Below are 23,936 nucleotides of genomic sequence, written 5' to 3'. Positions count from 1 at the left end.
TCTAACGGTGTAAAAAATAAGTAAGGCACCACATAAACGGTCGGGTTCCTGTTGTGGTGTATAGTCCCATCCGCACAACATACACCAACAGACCACGGCATCTATGTTGGACTACAGTCAGACTTCCGCAGATGTATAATGCGTGTGTGTGTGTGTTTGGTTGGCACTTGGCAGGCAGCAAATTGGATTCCATTTTGGTCTTATCACTTATCAAAACAAAATACAAAGTTAATGGTTTTTGTTTTTTGTTTTGTTTCTTTTATTTTCTTCTTCATATCATTTGGTTTGTGAAGAATCATATGAAACGGACCACACTTTATCAAGCGAAAATCATTAGTACGAATTTCTCCCACCTCTTATGTAGACATGTCAAAAAAAAAAAAAAAAAAAAAACCCTTTTCTTTTTTTCCCATCATCTCAACTCCAAAGATGTGTAACATGACCTTGAATATTCAAAGTATCAGAAAGCTTAATTAACACAATTTTTGTTCCCCATCTTGAATATCATGACTCCAAAACTTAGATTTTTTTTTTAATATTTATACAGGAACCACCTGGTTCATTAGAAATTATGTTATTTGTAGCAAAATTCATATCCAAGCTCATCTGACTAAACTTTTTAGTGAAAGAAAACCAATGGAGTAGCACTAACAAAGAAAGTGTAGACTACAGAGGTAATATTTTGCATTGACAAATAATGATCTTTCCTTTCACTTCCTTGCATTTAGTCCTTTCTTCTTAAGGTGGGTGCAAGTCATGTAAGACGAGAAACCGAGGTATACATACATTCAGGTCAAATGTCAAAAAATGGGCCCTCGTACAGATCTCTCTGCTGGAAGTTGCAGTAACTCCCGAATCCCTTCACAAACCTGTATGTAATCAAATGAGATCATCGCCCATAGAGCCCAGAAAAAAGAAAGAAAGACTTGTTCACACAGATGAAACAAAAGAAGCTAACTATCATCGAATATATGTTTTCATCACAAAGAACTTAAATTCAAAATATCAAGAAAACCATTATCCTTGTTTCTCATTTTATGTTAATTGCTTCAATAAAATGTCGCCTCCCAAACTTGTTATCTTTGATCTGTAGTTAATAGGATTTGAACAAACGCACAGCCCTCTTTAGAGAAAAGAAGAGGGAAAGAAGATGTCCTGGCCTAAGGAACTCACTGGAAGATCCTTAACCAGGCGTTCCAACTTTGCAAGAGATGTTAGAAAAATAAATAAAAAGGCAAACAATCATAATTATAAATGAACATACTATCTTTATCTGGGATTTAATAGAAGCAATTAGCCGAGTGTACTCCTCTATCTGCCTGCATAATTGAAACCAGCTGCATTCAGTTTGAATGTACTTTACACAAAATAAGAAAAGAAGCTTCTATATACACAACAAGCTACTTAAAAAATGTCTAGTCAGATGAACAGACAGGAAAGAGCAGATGGTGTAATTAAACTACCATATTGGCGAAGACAGTAAGCATCACATTCTACTGACAATTAAAATGGTATATTAAGATTTAGCAACCTGTGCAAGCCTTCACATCTTAAATAATCATTCGATGAACATTCGGCAGCGTGAATGTTAGAATCAAACTTGGCAGTGGCCAAGGAACCTTGATATATGACCAGAAAGCATATGCTTTGAGCAGAGTGTTTCTATACTAAGTTCAAAGTGCTATATAAGCAGCACTTTGATATAGTTGTGACCAAATAGATTTAAAGAAGTGCATGAATCACTTTCAAAATTAGTTACGCTATGCAAGAGTAAACAAATAAACTTATACGGTGCAGGCTCAAGCTCAGTTCAAGCTCGAGTTGAGCTTCAAAAGGGTGTTTGACCCCAGCTCTACCAAAATTGACCAAGTTTGATCTCAGCTCTATCCAGACTCAAATAAACCAAACGAGTCAAGGTCGAACTCAAACTGAAGAAGTGGTATCCAGAGAGAGAAAAGGAAATGAAAACTGATCTGGATTTTGCAAGGGTTGAAAGAAAGTAGGTGGGAAGGTATCGGGTAGGGTTAATGAATTAGAACCAAACTCAAGTCGAGCTTAAACAAGTCAAACTCCAATTGTTCATGGACCATGGACAACTCGATTCATTATACCTGGAATACTAATGATAAAAGCATATCTTGTTATAGAAGAAATACTGTATACCTGGTTAGCTTTTCTTCCTTTAGTGATATGAAATTTAAAGCTTCAGGCCAGGTGAACTCCACATGGAATCCAAGTCCAACATCCACAAATATGCGTTGTGTATCTGGACTGTAAGCATGTATAAAACAACCCCCCAACCATTTAAAAAAATCAGACAACAGTAAAAAATGTAATTAGGAAGTAATTATCTCATTTAACACAGCTACAGCCAATTCAATGCAAAAATCTTAATTCAAAGTGGTCATGCTCAGACTAAAACAACATACAAAGTGCTTACACTACCATGGATAGGCTTGACAGCTGGGCCACCTTCTCCCCAGCAACCCAAAACAAAAACAAAAGAAAAGCTATTTTGTTTCATTCATAGTAGGGCATGATGGACAACAAAAGAGCGACTATCACTTTAAACCTTTTTTCCCCCTCAAAACATTACACATTTTTTTGTAATCCCATCACTGAAATAATTCATTCAATTCCGGGCCCACAAACTATGTCCCATTGATCTGTCCCTGCATAAGATGCAAATGCTTTTTCCAACATAATCCATGATGATGATAATCAGCACTACAGGGAAGCAAGGAAACTAGTAGCTAACTAGGACATAATGGACAACAAGTGAACCAGCTATAGTACCATCATTAAACAGAAGTAGAAAAATAACAAAATATACAAGAAAGATACAATTGCATGCACCACACACATTCACATGTATAAGCATGAAAGCATCACCACAAAACATCAGAGAAGATGAGAGTTAGAGACTTACACATCAGCTTGCATGTATACTTCAGAGCCCAGATTGACCAAAGTCCTAAGACTGGTTACACTATTTTTCTGTAGATTCTCTATGTTCCTTCGCAAATCCAAGCTGTAAGTGCATAGAGTCAAGTAAACACAGACGCCAACAAGCATCAACACATGGGATTGATATGTTTAATGTACAGTTTATTCCCTGATAAATAGGTACTGCACAAATAAAAATTATGCTTCTGAAGCAACCCCTAAGCTAGTCAAAAGGAAATAGGAAGCAAGCTATATTTCACAAGAAATGGATTCGAACGATGGTTCCTGGATCAAATGGCATCTCCTCCCTGATTAAGAAGTGTTAGAGAGTGAGGTGATGGATTCAATCCCATGCGATGAGTAAGTTGCGTATTGTCCAATATATATGTATATACATACATATGTCCACCATAAACCTTTTCCTCGTTTGAACTCTGCCCTTTAACTTTAAGGCTATGCCATCCTAATGTGCTACTAAATAAAGGATCTTCTCATCTTCACCCCGTAGGAACTACAAGATCACCAATTGAGAAGATCCATCAACTTGAGAGACAAAGAGAAAGGTTTATCTATTCTATTAACCAATGATTCGTTATTTTAACATATAGCAACAACCATTTCATCCAACATGGTTATGTTTTATTCTCCAATGGATTTACATCTTTCATCAATGGAAATTTTTCTTTGGCTAGAAAGATATGTGGCTATAAAATAGAGGTTAAGCAGAACAAATTGATTGGGTGGCAGAGTCGTGGAAACACCTCTTTTTTCCATATTTTGGACCTTAGCTCCCGCACCGAATCAGTGGTTTACCCCTAGGTATTTTGAACGATTTAAATAAGAGAAACTTATACTTAACTATATATTATAGTCATAATTTATTTTTATGGTTATAATTTATTTTATATTAATATGAAATCTATTACATTATATGAAATATATTAATAATATAAAATATAATAAATCTAACATAAAAATTAATTATTATTATTTTTATTGCTTTTATCCATTAAGCGACAACCCTTCCACTTGGCACTATTGGATCACTAAGCCTGACTTTCTTCCCTGCTTGATGGGTGGAAGGGAGCTCCCTTTTACCTTTGCACTCATGGGCCAATCTTCGTCTAGCCCGAATAAACCTTTGCGTGCCTCCGTTACCTTTTGGGAGACCTATGCCCCATAGAAACTGTCTAGCTGAAACTGTCCCTTAGAACGTAGGTCCTAACACAAGGTTATAATTTTAGCTTTTCCAAAGTGGTATCTAACTAACGGTGCAAGAGCACTCAATCGGTACCATGTACGGGGGTTGATGCTTGCCTAGTTCTGGAAGATCAAAGAAGTTGGTGACCTGATGACAAGGGAACCAACGACCAAGGCCTCGATGAACTGTGGTTGTAACTATAACAATCCTAAGGTAGCGAAATTCCTTGCCGGGAAAGTTCCGACCCGCACGAAAGATGTAACAATTTGAGCACTGTCTTGAAGAGAGACTCTATTGGGCCGATACTAACATTGAGAGACAAAAGCTAGGGGAGGAAATGGGATTAGATAACCCGGTAGTCCTAGCCATAAATAATAGATACTAGTTGTTGTGCATGTCAACCCATGCAATGTTGTAGCTCATGCGCCAAGTATCCCGTCTATTGTGAATTCAAACAAATGTGGCAGATAAGAAATATATATGCACGAATTAATCAATAGTTCAAGTCATACTTGGCCTAGCTAGGCCATCCTGGACTTGAACTAGATACCTCGCCCATGAAGTAAATCATTGCACCTATATTCCAACCGATTGGGAGAGAATCATTGGATTCCTTTTCAAGAGCAATTCATCCTTCCCGAATGCAGCATACAACTATTCGGTATATTGTGCTCTCCAAGTGTGCTTGTTCGCCTCCTTATATAGACACACACACACAGAGAAGAGAGAGAATGGAAAGGATACAAAACTTTTTGTTGTTCAAAGACCTTGTCCCTGCAAAATAAGAACATAAAAGTTTAGTGCTTCTTCCCACTTCTCATGTCACAACCAACATATCGACAAAGCACTACCCAGACTATATTGGCGAATGAGATATTTGCTGCTTCTTCAACTATTCGCTTTTAAAAAACAAATGTGAACTTTGAAACCATAATAAGCCAAATTGGTCCAACTCAAATGATTGAGTTAGAATGTCAAGTTTCAATCTAGGACTTGTTAACAAACATATATGCTGCCTGAAAATAAAAGATAGAATCTCTTATAAGAAAGAATAAATGTGTTCTTTACAATTTATGTTGCATCCATTTAAACATGTCTCAACACCAACGGAATGTCATTGTTTTACTCTAATTAGGAGGCAGGTGGAGATGATTTTAGAAGCACTTTCAACTGACACAAGCAAGAAACAAGCGAACAAAGACATACCGTTCAGCAATAGCTTGAATAAGATCTGGTTTCAAGCGTCGATCAACAAATTCCTCAAATCTCTGTACTTTCTCCTGGCGAAAGCTGTCCATTTCAATCCTGTCACATATTTAAGTATAATTAGAGCTTCCCAAGAAGTCACTAAACCACAGTGAGAGACTATGCTCAAATACATATTTTCACAAAAATTACAAATAGCAACAGGGTTTAGACTGGCATATAAAGAATTCAAGCTGATTACGAGTACGTAAGTTCTAGCAACTAACACAGTGCATGATGCCCACTTCACCTCCTTAATTTAACAAAAACAAATGCATTACAAGTATTTTAGCAACTTGTTTGATTTAGCAGCAGCGCTACTATCAATTATTAATATCATTTTAGTTTCCAATCAGTGAAATTACAACTCAGATAATTTTACTCGATTACTCACGAATGTCCTGCTTCAACCTTACTCGCTAATATTTCTTTTGGGCATTTTATCAAACAGTTAAGGTGAACAATTCTGCATTCCTTGCACCTCGACAACTACAAGTATCTAATACAGTAACAAACTTTGGGTCAAAAAATTTGGATCCCGTACTCGGAGTGACAGCTAAAACAATCGAAATCCCAAACGAAATACAAAAAGCAAAATCGTCGAGCAGTGAAGGAGATTGTAGCCCATAAAGTTTTGTGAACGCTAACTTGCTCACCTCCTCATCGTGCTTTCGGAGCCCTAAACCAGGCTGCAGGGGCCGAAAGGTTTGCACCGATTGAAAATACACCAACAGCTCGAGTTTTTAGAGAGAGACTGAGAGCGATGGAATTTTCTAGAAAGAGAAATAACGATACAATCGGCTCACTTTTTCTTTTTTCTTCTGGCCGTATATTTGCTGCAGAGTTTGTAATTTTGTGTCTTGAAAATGAATAAATACTATTTACTAGACTTTAGTATAATTATCATATAATTTAGTGATGTTTTAGTAAAATCAACCCTTATATCAATATTTGTAAAATAAAATAATTTTAAAAAACAAAAATAAAGCTGATTTTCATTGCTAATGAATAATACTAATTAGTAATCTCTAAGAGGTAATTCAACCGGCTGCGGACTACGCTCAAGAAACGGAAGTCACTAGTTCAAATTCTCATCTCCCCCCTGTTGTGTGAACATGTTAAAAAAAAAAATAATACTAATTAGTAGACGTATGTACAACTGGATGACGTGACAATAAAATTAGAACTTATAACCAAAAAAAATTTAATTGCTGATCAAATGTGTAATTTTGTTTTGTTTTGGTTTTTTTTTTTTTTTTTTGTCTTTTTCTTGTCCATTTAAAGGAGATATAACTTTTAAGATTATTATTGAATTTGCTAAAGCCACATCACATTTAAAAAGATAAAAGGGAAACAAAAGTTTTCATACCTATTTTACAATTTAAAGACCTATAATGCCTATATATATACACACACGCGTAGGTACAAGAAATAAAATAAAAACTTAAAAATTGAAGTTGAAATATATATTTGTCTTGAAAAATTACCATATTTCGAGTTAGTTCCTCAAAAATATAACATATAAAATTAGTCCTATGTTTTTTAAAAATCTTTCATCCCCTTGCAAGGGCGGAACAACATGGACCCCAAATTTTTTTTAAAAAAAAATTAAAAATTAAATTTATATGGTTTTAATTAAAATAGACCCTTCAAAATTAATTTTTTATCCCTCTAAAAAGTCTTTTTTATTTTGCCTCCCATCTAAAATTTTAATTTCACCCCCACCCCCTTGCAACTTTTTGTTTTGTTTTGTTTTGTTTTTGTTTTTGATTTTTTGTTTTTGTTTTTTTGACATGTTTGCACAAGAGGAGGGAGAGAGATTCAAAGTTTCAAACTAGTGATCTCCGCTTTATTATGCGTGATTCCAGCCGATTAAGCTACCTCTTGTGACCACCCCCTTGTAACTTAAAGTGGCAAAATTGGTTAATGTATCAAGTTTTCAATGGTGTGATGGGTGGATGAGGTATTTTGATTGTTTTGGGAGATTGCTCAAGTGGTGATTCTCTTAATAAATCAATTTTCTTTAGTATATATTTATAACTTAAAGTAAATGTGTCACGTGGAATGTATGGTTGGTGTTTGGCGCATAAAATACAAGCAATGTGGCATTAATTTATTGGTATGACATGGCATTCCATTAATTAATTAAACGATAGGTTGACGAAATGAGCTACTTAAAATCGAGATAAAACTTAAAGACCTAATTGTCAAAATTAAAAATCAAAGGGTTAAATTGAAATCGCATGAAAATTTAGAGACTAATTTAATTATTCCCTAATAATTCGTGGCAATAAAATGTAATTTATCCTCTCTCTCTTTTTCTTTTTTTTCTTTTTTTTGTCGGTCTAGGTGCATTCTAGCAGTAATTGACTATTTGTATGATATGCTGCTTAGTTCAAAATTGATGGGAGGCCCCAGGTGTTGGCCTCCTACCATCTCCTCGTCCAATTGCAACATGGTTTGTCCCCGTTCCAATAATCAGATTTATCAGATGACATCTTTTAAAAACATAATAACGAATAAGCTGCTAATTTTGAATAGGACAAAAAAAAGAAAGAAGAGTAAGCTCCTAATATTGTAAATGAGTCTCATAATCATGGAATCCCAGAACACACTGAAACAATTGAAGCTGCAGAACCATCTATCTATGTCATCAGCATATACGAATAATGCCCATCATTCACAGCTCTCCATGCAAGAACACAAATATATTAACCATGCTCAAAACCTTAGACTATGGCATGGCAACTAGTATACCAAATCACTAGTTAACTACATAGCATGTGCATTACTCTAAACTATTTGTTATTCACAATGTTCAGACATGAAAAGAATTCTGATGATAAGATTTTCATGAAATGCTCACAACAACAGATAATATCATGGAATTCCTTTACCTTTGTGCACAATCCTAAACCACATTGTTTGCCCCTTGGCTTTCAAACAAGTCCTATATTTCCACTAACAAGATCATTATAAAAGTTACATGAAGTAATTCTGAAGTCTAGAAGGTAAAAAATTCATCCCCAGAAATAAATTACTATCCAAAGCTCAAGCTCTTTACTACATTACTCAAAGAACATGTAGTGATTTCTATAAACGAAGTTAAAATGAATTTGAAGATAATTCCGTATCATCTGTAACGACAAAAGTATATGCATTATACATGTAAAAGCCAATGAGGAATTGAGGTTTCCAAGACTTTTCCTACAAGCAATATACCTCCTATAGTGCTGCAATACGAAGCTTTCTGATACCTTCTTTCCATCCCTATGCCCTTTGTGATCAGCAAGAAGCAACTTTATGTACTAAAATCAAATATGCATCCAAGAATTGAGAGCCATTTGACTTTGAGGCTACCGCCCGCAATATATTCTTTTGCGAAGATATACTGTCGTACCAATGCACTGATCCTGTTCAGCCGTAAATAGACAACTGGTAACAAGATCCTAATTTTCTCTAGGTGCTCTCATCTTCATGTTATTCAATCAAAAATGTTCTGCTAACAGTAAATCAAATTTATGAAGTGATATCATTGAATGCCTATCCTTTCTGCAGAAACAGCCATTGTTTCTAGTATTGAGTGGCCTTCACCACCCAAAGCTTCCATATTGAAAGATCTGCAACTGAAGTAGAAAACTGCACTCATCATGGAATCAATAAGCACCACAAACGAAAACATAATCACCAAAAGAGGCCCTTCCCAGATCCTCGAAGACCCATCTCCATAGCTCAGTGTCTTCACTCTATGCTCAAACAACCCCTCAATAAACGCCATCCCAATTGTTGATCCAAGAAATATCAAAAGACCCACTTGAGTCTGGCCCTTAATCAAGGTACTCGACCGCAGCATTGCCTGCGGTCCTGAAACATCCTCCAACACTGAGATCACAATAGCAATGTTGCAAATAATGATTGCATTGGCAAAAAGAACCGAGAAAACAAGCCCCATCATAATTGCTACATAGACAATCAGATCCGGCGAAAACCCCACTACAGTACATGCACTGCACACAAGAACAAGTAAAACAAAAAACAATGTGACACAACTAACAATCAACAAGCACACCCACACATACGTCGAAACAAGCCGGCTCCAAATCTTGGCAATGATCACATAAAACTTGGACACATCAAATTTTTTCCTCGAATAACTACAATCTACTGAATAAACCACCGCAGCTTTTGATAACAACGACAAGGTAATATACAACGGGAAGCACATTGTCGATGAAACTGCCATCTCTGCGAAATGCTGGCACGAGTGTTTGACAAAAGGCCTAAGAGGCAGTCCACTGGACTTGGCCACCAACAACAGCCTAATAGTCAGTCTCTTCACAATAGACTGTTTCACTAAAACATTCGATAAAACCACGGCAGTCATTGGGCAAATGAGCAACGCGGTGATAATCATAAACCCCGACGAATTGTAGCGGAGAATCTTAACGGATTCTCTTAGAATCTCCAAGGCATTCATTGAACGAAACTGCGAATTAGACCCAGTAATGTTATCGGCGGATTCCAACTCAAAGTTTCTTAAATGGGTCTCTTCCGATCCATCTTTTTTCAGATCATCGGACCTATTTCTCGGTGATGGTCCACAAGAAATTTCCATTTCCATCAATCTGTTTTCTTTACAAATTAAACAATTTGGAGAAATACAAAAGATCTTATAGAGCTGAAGCTAGCTCTGTTACTGAAAATCAAGAATGCAGGTACTGTACAAATAATGCGAAACAGATCTGAGCAGGTGAAACTGGTGGAAAGATAGCAAGTATCACGCAATTGAGAAGGGTACAGTACCTGAAAATGTGGGTTCGGCGGTGATGATCACAAGGCAGGTCACATGGGGAGGCATAGGCGCGAGGAGTGAAGGATGTTGAGGACGGCTCTCATGGCAGAAAATCAAGATATGATGTATGGGAGCGAGAAGGGAGTTCTGGAAGAAAAGGATCTGCGCGAGGCGTGTGATTTTTGGCTTCGAAAAGAGATTGTGTACTTGGCTGTCCAATAATAAACGTGTGCGGAAGTTTAGTACGTTGGATTTTACAGATGTTTAATCTGACACCCTCGCATGATATGGTCGCTCGGAGTTTTTATTATGAGTAAATTTACCAAATATACTTGTAAGTGTAAATTTTTTTTTTTTTTTCTAGGAAAAACACAAGCAGACCCCAAAAATCTCCCGAATATGTAAAAGAGGTGATGCAATTGTGTCGGTGGAGAGAGGGGAGGGGGGTTAAATGAACAGTCAGCAATGGCGGTGTCAAAGTGATGGTTGGTTGAAGCATGGACGTGTCCACGGGGCCAGGCCCCAGCCCCCTAAAAAAATCTTCTCCAAAGATTTAGAATTCAGAAAAGAAATTCCAAATCACCATTTAAAAACAAAACAAAACAAAAACAAAAATAAACAAAAACAAAAACAAAAAAAGAAAAAATTGTTACGAATTCTTCTAACGTTATTCTGTGTCCTTTTAAGAATAACGGAGCTCTTACAATTACAGTTGAGTTTAAGATTAATTATTATTAAATTTTGATTAAATTATAATTTTAAAAGCAAATTTACTCAAAGAAAAAAAAAAAAAAAAAAAAAAAGGCCGCCACAAAACTCAAATCTATTTACTTTTTACTTTTTAAGCTTCATATGAGGTAGGAATGGGCCAGGTTCTTCTTTTCATAGGCATTTATTCAGGCTTTAAAGCCCAATAAGAGTTATTCAAAAGTTGGGCCAAGAAATTTCAGCTTCCCCTGTCTACATATGATGAGGTCTTGGTCCTGCATGCCAACACAAGAAAAGATTGGGGTCATGGTCCTTGTCCATTCTCCTCAAGCTTTCTTAATAGCAATCATCAAGCCCAATGGCTCTTTTGGGCGATGCCTTTGCCTCTAACATATTATTACTCTCGATCATTACATTTGTGTAAAATTTAATTTAATTAATAAAATAATTTTAAAAAATATTATTTAGTTGACTGTTATACAATTAAGATAATATTACGGTAAAAATTAGTCATTAATAATATTTATATAATAATATACTTAATGTGCGTTTTACATTGTTATTTCATATACAAAAAGTACAATTTTAAATTAAATTATTTGAAATTACATTTTTAAAAAAATTTAGAGTTAATTACCTTTTCAGTATCTAGGTTTTCACATTTTTAATTTTTTCACCTAGGTTTCAATTCGTATTACAAATGATACTTAACTTATGAGTAAATATCAATTTAATACATATGTCACCTAAACTAACGGACGACTATGAGAGTGGTTTTGGCCACCCACTATGGCCTGTTTGAGGGTGGCCGAACTACTCCTAAGACTTTTGGGGGGGTTGTTCGGCCACCCAAATAGTCAAAAAGGAGGAAACTGAAACCACCCCTAAAGGCCTTGGCCACCCCTCACATGCTGACGGCATGGGATGGCCTAAATCACCCCCTTTACAGTCTGTTAATTTGGTTGGCTAGATGATGACAAAAATACTAAATTAGTATTTATCCATAAGTCGGGTACCATATATTACACGAATTGAAGAAGAAAAAAAATTGTGAACAATTACTAAAAAGTGATTAACCAAAAAATATAAGTTAAAAAAAGTGTTTTTTTTTCTTGAAAACGCTACTAAATAATATTATTTAAAAAGAAGGGTTAATTTTGAATGCGTCTGATCTTGGTCTCTTTGACGGAGCAAATACTGAACCGAGACCAATCTAATCTATCCGATCGACTTTTCTCGAGAAAATCAAAAGACAAAGCAGTCTCTCCCCGTTATTCCTCCGCAAGCACAATCTTCACTCAGGCAATTGATTCAATCGGGCATGGAAAACCCAGAACCGCGGCTTAACCTCTTCACGGTGCTCTCGGAATCAAAGCGCATCCTGAACGCCCACTCGCGCCACTTCCTGGCGCTCTCGGTGCTCTTCCTGCTTCCTCTCTCCTTCTCCCTCGTCGTCTACCCAACCCTCCTCCACCTCCTCACCGATCCTTTCCCCAAAAACACCCAAATCCTCCTTCGCGCCCACCCTTTTGATATCCATACCCACCACCATCATCATCACCAACAAGAACCCATCTTCTCCAACAACCAACTCCTTTCTCTCCTTTACTCCCTCTTCATCTGCGCCTTCTCTCTACTCGCCGTCGGCTCCATCACCTTCAGCGTCTACCACGGCTTCTATGGCCGACCCGTGAAGCTCATCTCCGCCATCAAGTCCGTGTTCACTTCCTTCTTTCCCCTATTGTTAACAGTCATCATTTTCCAGGTAATCGTTTCTCTGATTTGTATTGCTTTTGGGCTTTTCCTGTTCTTGGTCGTGAGAGCGATGGAGCTTTTGGGGCATGAGGTTGAGTATTCTTCACCTTATTTTGTAACGTTTAGTGGGGTTCTGTTGCTTGCTTTGATTATGGTGTTGGTGTATTTGCAAGTAAATTGGTCCCTGGTTTCTGTGATTGTGGTGGTGGAATCGAGGTGGGGGTTCGAGCCGTTGAGTCGGAGTGCGAGTTTGGTGAAGGGGATGAGAAGTGTTGCGCTTTCTTTGCTCTTGTTTTTTGGGGGTTTTGCAGGGATTGTGGTGTGGACCGGTGCGGTTTCGGCCGTTGGATCGGATGGTGCAAGCGATGAGTGGAAGAGTTGGGCGTTTGTTGTGCAAATTGTGGTAACTTCCACTTTGCTTATGCTGCTGCTGCTTTACTATGCGGCGGCGAACACGGTGTTGTATATGTATTGCAAGGCTCTTCATGGGGAGCTGGCTGTAGAGATTGCTGAGGAGTTTGCTAGGGAGTACGTTAGCTTGCCCTTTGATGATGGGAAGGTCCCTCATGTTGTTTCAGTTTTTGTAAGTTGATTTAGAATGAGGTTAGTACCTTTGTAATGGACTCCCCAAATCTTCTGTTTCTGTTTTTGTTTTTTGTCGGGTGTCTTTTCCTTGCTACAGTTGTTTCTTGTTTGTAGTTCTGAAACTTTTGTGTATAAAATCAAGAACATTTGAATAAAGGAAACAAAATATGAAATTTGTGAATACCATTAGATGATGTCAGTTCTGGATTTGGCTCAATTTTGTTTGCATTCCCATGGAAAGTTAATACCTTTTCATTGTGTTTGAAGTGGGATTTGAATTGGGTCTTGTTTTCTTTTGTAAGACCTGTTGTAGGGATTTAAATGAGATTTTATTCCAATTCAGTGTAGTAATTCTTGTGATGTCTCCTTTTCATATAACAATCCCTCCTCATTTAAACCAAATTCTTTGAATTGAAAGACTTTGATCGATTCATGTGTGTGTAGATGCCTGCTGGAAAATATAGGAAATATTGTGACAAAACAAAACCTACAATTCAAGATAAAGATTTTCACAGTTTTATCACTTTATGGGACCCTGATCAAACTTTGGCTTCAAAATGCTTATAAAATCCAAAATAGATAAACAAATTAAAAAAAAAAAAAACATAAGAGGAAAATCAAATCTTATATCATACTTAAAGTGAGTTCTTTAATAGGCTTTGAAGATAAAAATAGTCACACTCAGAATCCTATACGTCTGTCTTGTAATGTTAGATAATGATGTTGGCACAAATTGCGGGCTAACGTTGCTTCCTTTAAGAGGATTTGCAAAGTCATGCTCCAAGAAGTGCTTTGAGACGTGATAGATCTTCAATTATTATGCTAAAGAATGATTGGAATTATGTGTGGAAATTCAAGAGAGTAACCCATTGATGTTGACTATTTACTTGAGCTTCACATGAATCGTAAAGTCAGCTACCAACCAAAATAAACGGCTTTAATGTCAGTTTCACGCTACCCCTTCAACCTGTTTTAGAGGGTGACCATTGATGTGGATAATGTCAGACAAAATTAGACGACGATATATCTATCGGCTTGATTTTGGACACCTAATCAACCTATGGGCTACGACTCTTCCGGTATCTAATTGGATGGCGATTTTCAGAAGATATTTTTCGGAAATGGTTATAACATTTTTTTCAGGAGATTGAATTTTCAGCTGCTATTCTTATCACGTTTTTTGATAACCAAGTTGCAATACATATTACGTTTAACCCATTTTTTCATGAAAGAACCAAGCACATTGAGGTAGGTTTTCATTTCATTCAAAACAAAATACTTAATGAAGATATTTCTAAACCATTTTTAAAGTCAGGGACCAATTGGATGACATATTTACAAAATCTTTGTGCCTTAACCGGTTAGAGAATATTTTTTTCAAGTTGGATTTATATAATATATATGCTCCAGCTTGAGAGAGTGATGAGACAGGTAATAGCATAAACCACACACAGATTCTAAAACGTTTGGACAGGCCAGCTTGATTTCCGCCAGCAAAGATTTCTGATTGTGAAATGCTGAAGCATTGATCATTATAGATGAGTCGATGACAATGGGAAGGTGAAATAGTCTTTTCCGAGTCTTGGAACTTAGAATTAACAATAGAAGTCTAGCAGAAGCCATCCAAGAATAATTCATTTCTAGCAAAATCAACAAGGATGACAAATTTGAGTATCATAAGCAGCACAACAGCAAACTTTACCATCTGGTAAACCTGAAACCCACCAGATGCTGCAATGAAGCTCAAGCAAAATATAAAGCAAATACATCTTGGTGGAATCCAAATTCTAAAATTTCTGTACAGCCTTGTACATGTCTTGCGCATGAAGGTTCTGATTTGAGATCCTTGAGCCCATTCCCAATTAATTTGGCAAAGCAGACTGTCTTTCGGAGCCCGAAACACCTTGGCCAACAAATGAAAGAATGTTGAACTATTCCCTTTATGGAATCAAAATGAACTAAACTTCATCATCAGTTCATAATTGGTCAAAGCTTTCTACTGTTGTTAGCCTGGCTAGAAGATGAAGCATTCAGTTTAATAACCCTCTCATCATGACCAGAGGCGAAGAGAAGGCTACTCCAGTTTGTCGACCTCTGGAAAATTCTGGAAGGAACTCGATCACTATCTTCCCCACCAGAAGCTTCATACCCATCACTGGTTGACCTTGACAGTGGGATCCCTCCCTGAGAAACTGCACCAGCAGCAGACAGACCTGTGAGCCGCCTTGCCTCTTCAGGACCAGATGAAGAGACCCGGAATGGGTGAATGTCGGGCGAATCTAAACTGCTCTCAGGAGAAGAAGCAACAATCCCAGCCGAGCTTGACATTGCTCGGCTTGTTTGGAACGCACTACGAGCTTCAAGCTGAAGAGGGGCCAAACTAGTTGACGACTCATTGAAACCTTTCTCAACTTCTTTAACTGAAACTGTTGGCAGGGGCTCAAGGGGTAGGTCAGCTGGGAGGCGCACCCGCTTATTGGCTCGCCTTCTATTATTATCAGGCCTTGGGACCATTCGACGGCCACTGCTGCCAAAGCTACTGTCAGGTTCTAGGCCAAACGGGGCATCCCGTCTCGGTACAGGCTGCAAGATTTTGGATTTTTTTCTTGCCTCTGCAGCAGCCTTTGAAACCTCTTCTCCATTTAATCGTGCTAATGTCCATGGACTGATCTTTACTGCTCCAGGATTTTTTTTCTTAATCTGTTCCTCTCGCGCCCCTATTTTCCCTAACGAGCTCACAGACGCATTTTCTGGAGGAATGACATCAAACTGCAAGAAATGCAGAAATTACAGTAGCATCAACAAACAGAACCATATGATTTTAGCTCGTTATAATATCATTGTGTCTATCGTCATTGTAATCATCATTATGTTCCTAATTAGTGCACTGAAAACGCTTTATGCGTATGGGGAGACGGGTAACAAAGAGCATAATGCATATTCCACAAATTATTCTAGAAGATAAAAGGGCCATCAGGAATCACTCATAAATCAACATTCCAAAGGTATTTTTACCCACATTCGAAGGAGATCTATGTCTTTAGTTCATTCCATTTAAATAAGCTTTAGAGGCTTCTCTGACCACTCCCTAAGAAAGGCATTGAGACTTCAATGAAGAAAAAGAAGTGAATGTTACCAATTTACTGATTTGGCAAAGGTCATTCTAACATACAGTAGCTCGCAACAAAAATGCGAATATAGTAAGCACCGATACTGGCATGGAACATGGATAAGATACAACATGAATACAGCGATAGGGAAATATTCAGAATTTACAGATATTCACATTTCTTCTTGTGCACCATTATATTAAGAGTTAATTTTTTTTTTAATCATCAGACTGGACACATATCTGGCCGTATCTGAGCCATAATCTGTGTCTAATATGTGATACCGACACTACAGCAATTTAGGAGTATCCAAGCTTCATTGATGCCTATTGAATAATTTCATCTACCTAAGGCTTCTTAAAACCAAGAATGTAGATTTTTTTTTAAAAAAAAATAGCAATATATCACCTTTTAGCTGGTCAGATAATTAAAATCAGCCCAGACTATCTTCTACTTTTGTTTTCCCAGTTAGAGACCTACTAAGGAAGTTGGAAATGAAAGAATACAAGAGACATGCACAAACAGAAAAAGCTCGAGATTTGGGAGATGACAAGCCAAATGTTGTGGCACAACTACTACTAATGTCATATGCAAATATGCAAGTAACTTTCATCTCAAATAAAGGAAGTGTAGATTGGTCAAAACTACCTGATCTTCAAGAAACAAGCGTGGCGGTGTGCACCATGCACCACGGTGGAAAGTTGTAAAGGAGCTTGCACTGCTTAATCCAGTAAGTGAGCTGGCAGGAGACATTTGGGGACTCTGTTGAGCTCCAACTCCTTGTTGCTCTTGTTCCTGCTCCCTTAGTGCTATGATATAATCATATGTACTGATTCCCTATGTCAGTTGCAGGAATTATATTAATAGCTAATTTTTAAGGTTCAATTAGAGGATGCAGTCAAAGGGAGTGGTGACACCATGTGTAAAAAGAAAGTTCCTTGTGTGATTCATTTACAACAATAAAACACAAGATTTTTTTTTTTTTTTATGAACATAAAACACAAGATAAATTAAGAAAAAATAAAGTATAAAAATAGGAAATATTAATCAAAAAATGGAATTGTATCCATGGGAGGTAACAACATAGGAATAACAGATATTTTTCATACCACCCTCATTGAAGGTGAACCCCCTCCCCCAACCCCCCAAGAGAAGAAACCAATCATATCCCTTTCTTTTTCAAATCAAAGAAGAACAGATGAGGGGTGTTAAATAACAGTCCTTTACACTACCACAAGAAAAATCCAGCCCAAATAAACTAAGATGGGGCTAGTGTTGAAGCAATAACTCATGATGGCATGCAAGAGTGGTTGCAATCTTACCTTCTTTATGAGGAGGATGTGAAAGAAGAAAAGCTGAGCTAGTGGTAGGGTAGCAATCAGAGCCAAAATGGTGCACACTGCCTATAAACCAGTAAAGAGTTAATTTAAGGATAGAACCAGCCCTCAACAGAAACAACTGAGGAATTAACTTTCTGTGTCCTAATTCCTCTTTTGAGGCAACAAAATAAAAACTAATAAAATATATATATATATATATATATATAAAAGTAAATTAAAAAATACAAATATGTATATTGTTAAAACATATAAAAATTTAGCAGAACACTGACCACTACAATAATGAAGGGCGCCAAAGAGAAACTGCTTCCTAACTTTGCGGAGATATCCACAGAAAACCGCTTCCTCTCAAGAGAACAGCAGATAAGTACAAGGATTCCAGTCGACCATTGTAGAATAAGCTGCAATCTCAAGCCCAAGGGGAACAAACCATGTATATACCTGTCAATAATCAATTAAAATGAAAATGACTTGAAAATAAAATGCTTACTCTGGGGTGATCTTCAGATTCTGGCACATAGCTTGTGGTACTTGTAGCATCTATTCAGAAAGGGATAACGATATGGCACTAGGAATGGTTGAAGAATATGATGATTGATCCAAAAACTATTCCTAAACTTTTGTAGAAGCTAAATGACTATGACAACATCAAGCAACTCTCCGAATAAGTGATGAATTCTAGGAAACACTATTTTCGCTGTTATAGAGTATTTTTTTCCATACATAAGGAGTTCTAACTTCTTCTTTTTCATGCAAGGATAATTAATTTGCTCAGAAAAAATGTAATGATAATTAATTATACATAACCATAGGCAGTAAAGCATGTCAGGATGACAACTGAAAACAATTCATTCGATTCAGAGCTTTACGATACTGAAGATCAGGGATGCTTGCACAAGGCTGGAAGTGAAGCTAAGGAGACTTATAGGACCTAGCTGACCTGAGAAATCAATCCAGAGGGCTTGGCTACGGTTCATCAAGATTTTAAGAAAATAGTATGGATGCTCATGCTTACCAAGAGGTAAAGATCAGGGATGCTTGCACAGACTTATAGGACCTAGCTGACCTGAGAAATCAATCCAGAGGGCATGGCTACGGTTCATCAAGATTTTAAGAAAATAGTATGGATGCTCATGCTTACCAAGAGGAGAGAAGTAACCATGAGTGTGAAAAATTGTCGGTAGTTCTTTTTGCCTATACAGTTGTTAAGCCACTACAAAAACCAAGATTAACCAAAGAATTAGAGGAATCATCAAAGAACAGGAGAAATATTAACAAATTAAGATTTGCATACCCTGCAATGATGATCAAAACGGTCAACACATTTATCACAAACTCGACAGTGCTTGCTGTACTTGAAAACCTACATCAAAATAACAATTTGAATCTCTTAAAATTCATATGCTATCAAATAAAAAGTCGAGGAAAATCTTAGAAGAATATCAGATGGATGCAAGCTGTGACTTTGATGACATGTAGTATGTAATGAATCTAATGATCACACATCATGTCACTTTCTAAAGTAGGGTCTTGTATGATGAAAACCCAAACTGGCATGGCTTGACTTGTACATGCTATGCCTTTGAAATGATGATTATCAAGATCTATTCAGTTACTCCTTCCCCTTTCTCATGATAGATCAGCGTATGAAATATTTCCAAATGGAGGTGCAAGTTATTGTTAATTCGAATGCTCAGACTCACCTCAACTTCACACAAACTGCAATAGAACATGCCTTCTTCACTCATTTGTTCAGAAGATTCTTCACTTGAGCTGCAGGAGTTGCAGATAATAGCACAAGGAGAGCAAGCCAATAGGAAACCAGATGAAGGCTTTGGTGAAGCATTCTTTTCCTTGATTTCATTAATATGGTCATTTGAAGTTGCATCCTTACCCACTACATCATTATCCACAGGTTTTCCCCCAGCTGTTGCAGCATTAGCATCAAGCCTGGAAGAAGTTGATTCCCCACCTAATTTTGAATCCTTTGGCCTTGAATGCTTTTCATAGTCTGAAATTTTTAGATATTTTTTGGACTTAAAAACTCCGGGGTCTGCAGGATCAGCTGCCGCGCACCAAATGTATAGGCCGAAGACACATGTGATCTAACAATAAAAGATGTTACTGAAGTTTCTTTGAGAGAGGAGGATGTATCTCATAATATTAAAATAAGAATACAACTAGTAGTAACAGCACTTCTCTAACTAAACATCCATTTTTTTTGTGATTTAGAGAAAAAATAATAATAATAATTGTTTTGTCTCCACCTTTCTTTTAGCTTTTTGCTAGAGTGAAGATCTTGTTTTTGCAGTGACAGCTATAGCGTCTCACGCTGACCGGGGAGTCTCACAGCGAAGAAGAAAGAGTTTCCCTTTTTCAGGATGTCAAGAAAATGCTGACTAGTACGAAAATCTCACTACAATTAACAATCGGTTGCTATATGAACTACAATGCTGAAATAGTGAACTTCAAGGATGTGTTCATCTGATTCATGTTTTAGGGTAATAAACTGTTTTTGCAACATAGGTTGGTAGTAAACTTAATTCACCCTAGTTTAAATGTATCACCAACTATTACGTACAAATTAATTCCTGCCAAAGATGTGACAGACGTGGGAATATTGTGAGTACAACTTTAATTTGACTTGCCTTGGAAACTTCTTGTAGAACAAGTACATGATAGTACAACTTTTACTATAAATTTAACTCTCTGCAACTATAGTACATGACACTGTACAAACTCCTACATAAAGCAACAACGGGAAATTTGTAGTTAAATAATTATATTATTGTAGAGAAACCTAAAATATGTGCACAACAGGCTAACTACCTTACTCGTATCTTGTTCTGAAAAAGATGGATAAGGAACAACTAGTAAATGGAATTTGATTCACCAATTAGCATCCAAACTGTATAACTCTTAGATTACTGATATTCAGACTTCAATTTGTTACTAGTAGCAACCATTCACTGGAATAGTTCTGAACAAATTGAATTAGTAACAACTGGTGGACGGTTCTATCAATAGAATGTATGGTTGTTTGAAGGGATGGTCATCATACAAAATTACTACGTAGTTGCACTCGACACATGTCAGATACCTTTTGAAACTTAATTGGGCACAATATGAAATTATGAGTGTGTTAAGGGCCTTTTATCATCTGGTCTTATGTTTCCCAGAATAAAAACTTGTTAGCTTCCATATAGCTTTCACTGAGCAAAATAGGGTTTATTCTTAGAAGTTTACCACTGATTATAAAAGTAAAATTAAATTAACATGTTAGTCAGGATTTGCAAGGGCATGAAAAAACAGAGCAACAAGAATGGTTGATAGGTACCTTCAATTTCAAAATCAGTCTATTAATGTAATGAAAAATCCAGAGAGTTGTTTGATATTTAAGCCTCTTCGCAGTTCTACCTCAAAATTATTGTAAGAGGAGTGCTTTCTGAGTTTACATTTAACAGGTTTTCACATAAAGAGGTTTATTAGGATATAACAGAAGATAATCCAAGTTATGCTCTTGAGTGTTAGGGTTTTATTCTTCTTATGGATCAAATTGGAAATTATGTAGTTTGAAATTAGTGGCTACTAAAAGGCACATGAAGAGACTAAAAGACAAGCAAGGGATATGCTCTTATCGACTAAAGTGACCACTTATGATATACGCTTTGGAGGATCAGTGGACCAATTCAACCCAGAAAGGAAAATGAACCGAGCTGGGAGGAAAAAAAAAAATCTTAAACACATACAACTAGACATGAATGAGAAAGCAACAAGCAGATAAACCACAGATCTCAGTTCTTCGACGAACCTAAAAAGGGTTGAAAAAGAAGAGAACACATTATAGTGAGAGGAAAGAAGAAAAGGAAAATGGCTTACGAGAGGTGTGTAGAGCCCCATCACAATATACTGATACAGTTTCTTCCCAACAAAAGGAGCAAAGAACACATAGAAAGCAAACCCCAATGCCAGAAATACAGCAACAGCTACCACCTTCACAGATACGAAATAGGCACTCCAAAAAATGAAAATTTTAACGACAAAAGAAAATGCTCACCGCTTACAGAGAAATAAAAGGAGAAATTTTGATATCAAACCTGTAGAGGGTGGTAAGGAAGTTGCCATCCATGCTTTCTCATTTTGCTCTCTGAAGGCTGCAGAGCAGGAAAAAGAATGAACTGGGTCTCTCTCTCTCTCTCTCTCTCTTGTTTGGTTGTACTTACTTTCTTCCACTTTCCTTCAGGTTTCTGGAAAGATGAAGATCACTGATTCACTGTGGGAACCAACCAAACAATGGTTACAATGGCATTTCCTGGGGTCTAATCAGAGGGAAAGAAGAAAAAATGTAGGAGAAAAGGGTTAAAAGCTGGTGGGTATAGAGAGGAATGGGGTCTAATCAGAAGGAAAAAAAAGAAATGTAGGAGAAAAGGCATAAAAAGGGAAAGCTGGAGTTTGGAGAGATGAGCAGTGTGTGTGGAGAGCTAGTGGGTACAGAGAGGAATGGGACAGTGAGGAAACTTTGTCTGGTTCACTCAATCATAGCCTCAGGTCATGGAGGGAGAGAAAATAAAGAAGGCCTGCCTGGTTTGGGATTTTCTTGTTACTTGCAAACTTTTTACTTGGGCAGAGATCTGTGCGAGTCCAAGAGAGAGAGAGAGCCTGGTTTTTCTTTTCATGTCTATAATTACCCTTACAATCCTCCTTTTACTTTTTTCTTGTTTCTAGCGTTACCTTTTTTCCATGGGCAAATCATGTGTCACAGGCCAGTGCAACAGACAGTTGTTTGCTTCCTCCTTTAGTAATTGCCAATTTGCCAACAACCTCTCCTTTTTAAAACCCTTTGCCTCTCTCTCTCTCTCTCTCTCTCTCTAGAATGTAGATGGGGGGAAGATGACAAAACCAGTGAGGTTCATGCTCTACAACTACAATGGATAACTTCTCTTTCCTTTGTAGAAAGGAATAACACAGTGAGGAAGGAACATTTTGGAGGCAATTGTGATTTTATGACCCCTCTTCATCACATTGGCATTCCTCTTTTTGAGCTCTTGTATCTATCATTGCCTGATAACTAAGCCATTCTCTTTAAAGCTCAAGTATTGGACAAATACCTACTCTTTTAAATGCTCATCTTTGGGCAAAATATCACATGGCATTCCTCTCACTCTTGGACAAAATTACTCTCGATTTTGATCCATTGCTTAAGAAGAAGGCTATTAAGGATTAATCTCTAACAGAATGAGCAAAATTGTTTAGACAAATCCCATTGCTTTGTTTGCACTTTATGTTCAACTTGTTAACCTTCTTAAATGAGAGGAGAGTTGACAGAAAATGTCACCTTAATTTGTTATCCTAAGTCAAAGATCGGTTGAAGAACTACCACAGTTAGCCTTTTTCTTCTTTCTTTTTTTCTTAAGTAACTTCAAATAAATGCTTAGGAAAAATATATATATTTATATCGGTTAGAACATAAAAAAAATACCCTATAAGACATTAACAAACATATCCAGTTACTAAACATAATTTCAATCCATCTCACAAATATAACTACTTTTCTTATGAGTAGTTGCTATCAAAATCAAAATACATGTGATTGATTAATGATTTATTGCAGGAATTTTTAAGAAAACAATCACAGTGAAGTCAAAAGATGAGTGTTACGTATCTCAAATTTTCTTCTCAAAAGTTGGTTCTTAAATGATGTGTCATCATCTCATGAGATTTATTATTTTAAGAAGTATGTTATCAACTCATGGGATATTGACATATCATTTGGGAACCAACTTTTAAGAATAAAATTTGAGATATTTAGCATTTTCAAAGTGAAAATGGTTATCTTAAATTATGTCTTTCCAATTAATTAATTTTTTTTTTTTTTTCGCGTCGCAGTCAACACGTTAATATGAAAATACAGAAAAAAAAAAAAAAAAAATAGGTCAAAAAGAACGCCACTCTACACCTAAAAAATCAAATCTATCTTAAAAAAAAAAATATTAGGTAAACAGCTAGAAAATCGACAGTCAAATGAACAAACCTCTGACAATGTGGGGGTCGGTATTAACAAATTGCGGAAGGGAGAGTGACACGACAAAGAGAACAGGTCGGATAAGAAATGTGCGTAGCGTAGGGACCAATTTAGGGTTTCTGAAACCTTGTGAAATTGCATTTGGCATTTTCTTGTCAGATATTGGGCTTGCTGTTTTTTTTTTTGTTTTTTCATAGTATACTCAATTTTATGTGACATGAAAATAATAGCA

General features: G+C 36.8%; 4 protein-coding genes across 5 annotated transcripts; 1 reads left to right on the top strand and 3 right to left on the bottom strand.

The window, feature by feature from the left end:
* Positions 1-660: 660 nt before the first annotated feature.
* Positions 661-6,228, bottom strand: LOC132179156 (Prefoldin chaperone subunit family protein). Of its 2 annotated transcripts, XM_059591805.2 has the most exons (7): positions 6,049-6,228; positions 5,354-5,452; positions 4,892-4,921; positions 2,930-3,031; positions 2,164-2,271; positions 1,265-1,319; positions 661-869 (listed from the first exon to the last, which is right to left on the bottom strand). In XM_059591805.2, exons 1-7 carry the CDS (start codon positions 6,054-6,056, stop codon positions 801-803), a joined length of 471 nt encoding a protein of 156 aa, XP_059447788.1. In that variant the 5' UTR covers positions 6,057-6,228; the 3' UTR covers positions 661-800. The 2 variants fall into 2 exon arrangements, with proteins under 2 accessions (XP_059447788.1, XP_059447789.1); XM_059591806.2 differs by lacking the exon at positions 1,265-1,319.
* A 2,236-nt stretch (positions 6,229-8,464) lies between these two features.
* Positions 8,465-10,447, bottom strand: LOC132179012 (Son of sevenless protein). The gene has a single exon (XM_059591621.2). It carries the CDS (start codon positions 10,011-10,013, stop codon positions 8,925-8,927), a length of 1,089 nt encoding a protein of 362 aa, XP_059447604.1. The 5' UTR covers positions 10,014-10,447; the 3' UTR covers positions 8,465-8,924.
* A 1,584-nt stretch (positions 10,448-12,031) lies between these two features.
* Positions 12,032-13,418, top strand: LOC132178521 (uncharacterized). The gene has a single exon (XM_059590954.2). The coding sequence runs from the start codon at positions 12,214-12,216 to the stop codon at positions 13,237-13,239; it is 1,026 nt and encodes a 341-aa protein (XP_059446937.2). The 5' UTR covers positions 12,032-12,213; the 3' UTR covers positions 13,240-13,418.
* A 1,424-nt stretch (positions 13,419-14,842) lies between these two features.
* Positions 14,843-22,642, bottom strand: LOC132177165 (DHHC-type zinc finger family protein). Its single transcript, XM_059589402.2, has 9 exons — positions 21,780-22,642; positions 21,562-21,675; positions 19,386-19,787; positions 18,977-19,045; positions 18,824-18,895; positions 17,955-18,083; positions 17,665-17,745; positions 16,991-17,179; positions 14,843-16,001 (listed from the first exon to the last, which is right to left on the bottom strand). Exons 1-9 carry the CDS (start codon positions 21,819-21,821, stop codon positions 15,219-15,221), a joined length of 1,881 nt encoding a protein of 626 aa, XP_059445385.1. The 5' UTR covers positions 21,822-22,642; the 3' UTR covers positions 14,843-15,218.
* Positions 22,643-23,936: the final 1,294 nt, after the last annotated feature.

The sequence above is a fragment of the Corylus avellana genome, chromosome 4 (assembly GCF_965113065.1).
Source record: "Corylus avellana chromosome 4, dhCorAvel1.hap1.2, whole genome shotgun sequence".
Classification (NCBI taxonomy): domain Eukaryota; kingdom Viridiplantae; phylum Streptophyta; class Magnoliopsida; order Fagales; family Betulaceae; genus Corylus; species Corylus avellana.
Note: the sequence above shows the minus strand (reverse complement) of the source record. Positions and strands in the feature narration are given on the sequence as shown.